Source organism: Moschus berezovskii, chromosome 9 (assembly GCF_049115385.1).
Source record: "Moschus berezovskii isolate FMDL1 chromosome 9, NW_MosBer_1.0, whole genome shotgun sequence".
Lineage (NCBI taxonomy): Eukaryota > Metazoa > Chordata > Mammalia > Artiodactyla > Moschidae > Moschus > Moschus berezovskii.
The window spans coordinates 101,301,810-101,307,809 of record NC_142468.1 but is presented as its reverse complement, the minus strand read 5'-3'; the positions used below and the strand labels follow the sequence as shown (position 1 = coordinate 101,307,809).

The window sequence follows — 6,000 nt, the reverse complement described above, 5'->3', positions numbered from 1 at the left end:
GTGACAAATAGATTCAAGGGATTAGATCTTATAGACAGAGTACCTGATGAGCTATTGGACGGAGGTTCGTGACATTGTACAGGAAACAGTGATCAAGACCATCCCTAAGAAAAAGAAATGCAAAAAGGCAAAATGGTTGTCTGAGGAGGCCTTACAAATAGCTGTGAAAAGAAGAGAAGCAAAAGGAAGAGGAGAGGAGGAAAGATATACCCATATGAATGCAGAGTTCCAAAGAATAGCAAGGAGAGATAAGAAAACCTTCCTCAGTGATCAATGCAAAGAAATAGAGGAAAACAACAGAATGGGAAAGACTAGAGATCTCTTCAGCAAAATCAGAGATACAAGCGAACATTTCATGCAAAGATGGGCACAATAAAGGACAGAAACATTATGGACCTAACAGAAGCAGAAGATATTAAGAAGAGGTGGTAAGAATACACAGAAGAACTATACAAAAAAGTTCTTCATGACGCAGATAACCACGATGGTGTGATCACTCACCTAGAGCCAGACATCCTGGAATGCGAAGTCAAGTGGGCCTCAGGAAACATCACTACGAACAAAGCTGGTGGAGGTGATAGAATTCCAGTGGAGCTATTTCAACTCCTAAAAGATGATGCTGTGAAAGTGCTGAACTCAATATGCCAGCAAATTTGGAAAACTCAACAGTGGCCACAGGATTGGAAAAGGTCAGTCTTCATTCCAATCCCAAAGAAAGGCAAAGCCAAAAAATGCTCAAACTACCACACAATTGCACTCATGTCACCTGCTAGCAGAGTAATGCTCAAAATTCTCCAAGCCAGGCTTCAACAGTACGTGAACCATGAACTTCCAGATGTTCAAGCTAGATTTAGAGAAGGCAGAGGAACTAGAGATCAAACTGCCAACATCTGCTGGATCATGGAAAAAGCAAGAGTGTTCCAGAAAAACATCTACTTCTGCTTTATTGACTATGCCAAAGCCTTTGACTATGTGGATCACAACAAACTGTGGAAAATTCTTCAAGAGATGGGAATATCAGACCACCTTATCTGCCTCCTGAGAAATCTGTATTCAGGTCAGGAAACAACAGTTAGAACTGGACATGGAACAACAGACTGGTTCCAAATAGGAAAAGGAGTATGTCAAGGCTGTATACTGTCACCCTGTTTATTTAACTTATATGCAGGGTATATCATGAGAAACGCTGGGTTGGAGGAAGCACAAGCTGGAATCAAGTTTGCCGGGAGAAATATCAATAACCTCAGATATGCAGATAACACCACCCTATGGCAAAAAGCGAAGAACTAAGGAGCCTCTTGATGAAAGTGAAAGAGGAGAGTGAAAAATTGGCTTAAAACTCAACATTCAAAACATGACGATCATGGCATGTGGTCCCATCACTTCATGGCAAACATACGGGGAAACAGTGCAAACAGTGACAGACTTTATTTTTTTGGGCTCCAAAATCACTGCAGATGGTGACTGCAGCCTTGCAACTAAAAGACGCTTACTCCTTGGAAGGAAAGTTATGACCAACCTAGATAGCATATTAAAAAGCAGAGACACTACTTTGCCAGCAAAGGTCTGCCTAGTCAAAACTATGGCTTTTCCAGTAGTCATGTATGGATGTGAGAGTTGGACTGTGAAGAAAGCTGATCACCGAAGAATTGATGCTTTTTAACTGTGGTGTTGCAGAAGACTCTTGAGAGTCCCTTGGACTGCAAGGAGATCCAATCAGTCCATCCTAAAGGAAATAAGTCCTGAATATTCATTGGAAGGACTTATGCTAAAGCGGAAACTCCAATCCTTTGGCTTCTAGATGCAAAGAACTGACTCATTTCAAAAGACCCTGATGCTGGGAAAGATTGAAGACAAGAGGAGAAGGAGACGAGAATGAGATGGTTGGATGGCATCACCGACTCAATGGACATGAGTTTGAGTAAACTCCAAGAGTTGGTGATGGACAGGGAGGACTGGCGTGCTGCGGTCCATGGCGTCGCAAAGTGTCAGACACGACTGAGCGACTGAACTGAACTGAACAATTCCTGATCACCTCTCCCTTAAAAGAATTAGGCCTAAATTTGTCTCTGGGTTACTGGTTTTCCTTATTTTATTGAAATCAACCCCTTCTCCCTTCCCACCTTGTTTGCAGGGTAGAACACTCAGGAATGTGGAGGTGCTTGCAGTGAAAAGAAAATCAGGCCTTTGCATGTTTATACCAGTCCCTGTATTCACTTGTCTCTGATTTGTGGGTTTTTGCATGATTATGCTACGAGATCGTCTCCTGAAAGTGAGGGGAGAAGTGAGAAAGTATGGAATTTAGATGTAATAGAAAATAACTTTTAGTTATAGTCATGACTAATCAGCTTGGATTAAACTTATCCTTCGACTAAAAGTAACTCGCAAATCTGGAGAAATCACATAAAACAAGCCTTTGAAGGCACTAGAGAGCAGTCAACACAGACATGACTTCAGGGGCTGCAATTCCAGGGAAGGGAGGAATAAGAAGAAGAGCTCCACAGTTACCTTGAGTGTTTCTCCCCTAGGATGACAGTCACTGGGTTGGGGAGTCTGGGGACATGGAGGCATCTGAGAAAAACAGCAGGGAGGGAGAATAAAGTCTCACCAGAAAGCAGTCGTTTCACTGAACTAAGGATATAAGGGATTTGGTGTCTGTGGCCGCCAGAGAAACTGGTGTTTGAGAAAAAATACTGGAGACAGGAGGACCACAGAGAAGTGAGGGTCAAAACGTGACGTAGTTTCCTTTCCAGGCATTTTTCCATTTCTCAGTCATTCATGTGCAAGATGAGATTTCCAGAAGTCTAGCAGAAAGAAGAAACTGGGAGTTTAAAGAGCTGAGCAGAGGTCTTAGGAGTCGTGGGTTTCAGAATATAGAGAAAGTCAGGGCTCTCTGAGGTGGAGGCGTCCTGGAAACAGTTCAGGTGCGCAACTGACATCTCAGAATGGTCATGTTCCTGACTAAGGATCACATCCCAGAAATAAGAGCAAAGCTATTTTAGACTATTTTTATTACACCTTAAAATAAATACTCCTTAAATGAGATCAAAGTGATCAGCTTTACTCTATCTTCTGGTAAAAGAAAACTTTCTTTACTACATTATTTAAAAAATTTTAAAATATAATGTTCAGCATTTGGTAAAAAATGAAGTATATAAGAAACAGGACAAAAAAAAAAAGAAACAGGACAAATGAGCAAGAACCAGGAGAACAAATAAGCAACAGATACATGTTCACTGGTGACTGAAATTTTAGTCAATCTTAGGATGAACAATTATCTGAAAAAAACAAAACACATTTTTTTTTTAAATCTAAAAATGAGGTAAACACAATTTAGGTCTCTAATTGCTCAAGAACTCTTTTGATTAACACTTTTTATAGTCTAAGAAATTTCTGCAGGGCTTTTTTCATATCTTTGTTTCTAAGACTATATATTACAGGGTTAAGAAGTGGCGTCACAACAGAATAAAACAGAGTCACAATCTTCTGCATTCCAGCTTCATGCTCAGAGGTTGGACTCCCATACATTACGAGGACTGAGCCATAAAACAGTGAAACCACAGCCAGATGAGACCCACAGGTGGAGAAAGCCTTTTTTTGCCCAGCTGCTGAAGGTACTTTCAATACAGCTCTCAGGACCGGAGCATAAGACCCCATGATGAAGAGAAAAGGAATGATTAGGGGCAAAGGACTTAAGGTGGAGAAGACAAGCTCTATCACAGGAGCTTTTTTGCAGGTGAGTGCTAGAAGAGGACCTGGGTCACACAGGAAGTGGTCAGTGATCCCAGATCCACAGAAGGACATTTGGGAGATGATGATGATGGGAATCAAGAACCAGAGGAAACCAAATACCCAGCAGCTGATTATGAGATTGGCACAGAGACGTCCAGTCATGACAGTGGGGTAGTGTAGAGGCCAGCAGATGGCAAGGTATCGATCAAATGCCATAATAGCCAAGAAAAAACATTCTGTAGAACCCAAGGAGAAGAAAAAGTAAAACTGGAGAAAGCACCCAGAGAAGGAGATGAGCTTGTTGTCAGAGAGGAAGTTGGCCAACATGTTGGGGACAGTGGAGGTGACATACCAGATCTCCAGGAAGGAGAAGCTGGCCAGCAGGATGTACATTGGGGTGTGGAGTCTGTGATCCCAGCGCACAGCACAGATGATCGAACCGTTGCCCATGAGGGTCAGGAGGTAGACAGCACAGAAGAGCACAAAGAGGAGAATCTGCCCCTCCCTGGGGCAAGGGAAGCACAGGAGGATGAAGCCAGTGATGGTGCTGGAGGTGTTGGAGGTGTTGGATATTTTCATGAGTCTGCAAGCTGTGAAAGAACCAGCAAATATCAAATGAGTTTGTATAGAGATATGAGGACCCAGATTTATATTTAAATCATCTTGGAAGAGTAAATAGAGATTTATATAGTAATAGCTATTTTTTTCCTTGTAAACTGGGTTAACTATTCTCATTCACATTTTCATCATGGATTTAAGAAAATGTTTGATCAGAATTGGTAAACTCTTGAAGGAAAGTGTGGTAGAGGTATTTGAACATTAGACTTTGTTCTTAATAGAGAATCTGTCTGTCTATCTACATACCATCCTACTGCCTATCTAGTTTCTCAGAAAAATAGGGACAGAAAAGAATAATTCTGCTGCATATAAAGGTCCTTTATGGTTTCAAAAAAATGATTGTAAGTCCAGTACTAATTCAAAGGAAGGTAGCTTTTTTATGATCAATTAAAAACAATTGCTACTTCTAATGCTTAGGTATTTTTGACCAGGGTTGTTCTGCTGGGGTGCCTGAAATTTCATTTAGGGGTAAGCATCTGTTTAATTTAATAAATGACATTTCAGATTAAATATTTAAGAATTGTTTTTATTTATTTGTGATAAAACATTTCAGTGTAGTATTTCTTCCCTTTCCTTTACCCTCACATCTAATTCATCAGCAATTTCTGTTAGTCTCTCTCTAAAATAAGTCTCATGTCCCTTCACCTCTCTCTAATTCAAGCCGTCATCTTCTTTTCTTCTCTGGAACACTGTGATCCTGTCCTAACCGGGTTTCTTGTTTCTCATCCCTGTCTCTCTACAATTTATGATCCATACCATGGCCAGCTGCTGCTGCTGCTGCTAAGTCGCGTCAGTCGTGTCCGACTCTGTGTGACCCCATAGACAGCAGCCCACCAGGCTCCCCCATCCCTGGGATTCTCCAGGCAAGAACACTGGAGTGGGTTGCCATTTCCTTCTCCAATGCATGAAAGTGAAAAGTGAAAGTGAAGTTGCTCAGTCATGTCCAGCTCTTAGCGACCCCATGGACTGTAGCCTACCAGGCTCCTCCATCCATGGGATTTTCCAGGCAAGAGTACTGGAGTGGGGTGCCATTGCCTTCTCCGCCATTGGCCAGAGTGACTCTTAAAAAAAAAGATCAGATCACACAAATTTCAAATAGCTTCCCAATGCACTTAGGATCAAACAAATTTTCAAACTAGGGTCTTTGAACTGACTCTTTTTCATATCTCCAAACTATCCTCATGATTCTGTTAGTCAAATATACTTTTTATGTGTCTCTCTTGCACACGCATACACACAGAAACACACAGTCTGTGTGTAAGGGAGATACACACACCCTCTACTAACATACACACTGCAAATATGAAACAGGGTTCAACAAACAGTGGGGTAGCAGGATGTATTCCACACCCTGTGCTCTACTGACCCTACTGCAAGCTGCCTGCGTTTGGACTATAATACCTATGCTAGGCCGCATAACAGTAGAGGGGACTCACTTTGTAATCCTCTGCACCAGGGGTCAGCAAATATCTTCTTAGCTATTTTAGTCTTGTAGCCACATAGTCTTTATGATAACTGTTCATTTCTGCTGTTGTATGAAAGTAGCCACAGACACAAAACCTAAATGAATGCACATGGCTGTATTCTCATAAATCTTTATTTATGTCCACAGAAATTTGAATTCCATGTAACTCTGATATATTACAAAAC

General features: G+C 41.4%; 1 protein-coding gene across 1 annotated transcript; it reads right to left on the bottom strand.

Moving 5' to 3' along the window:
• Positions 1–3,375: 3,375 nt before the first annotated feature.
• LOC129562979 (olfactory receptor 11G2-like) lies at positions 3,376–4,340 on the bottom strand. The gene has a single exon (XM_088840373.1). It carries the CDS (start codon positions 4,309–4,311, stop codon positions 3,376–3,378), a length of 936 nt encoding a protein of 311 aa, XP_088696499.1. The 5' UTR covers positions 4,312–4,340.
• Positions 4,341–6,000: the final 1,660 nt, after the last annotated feature.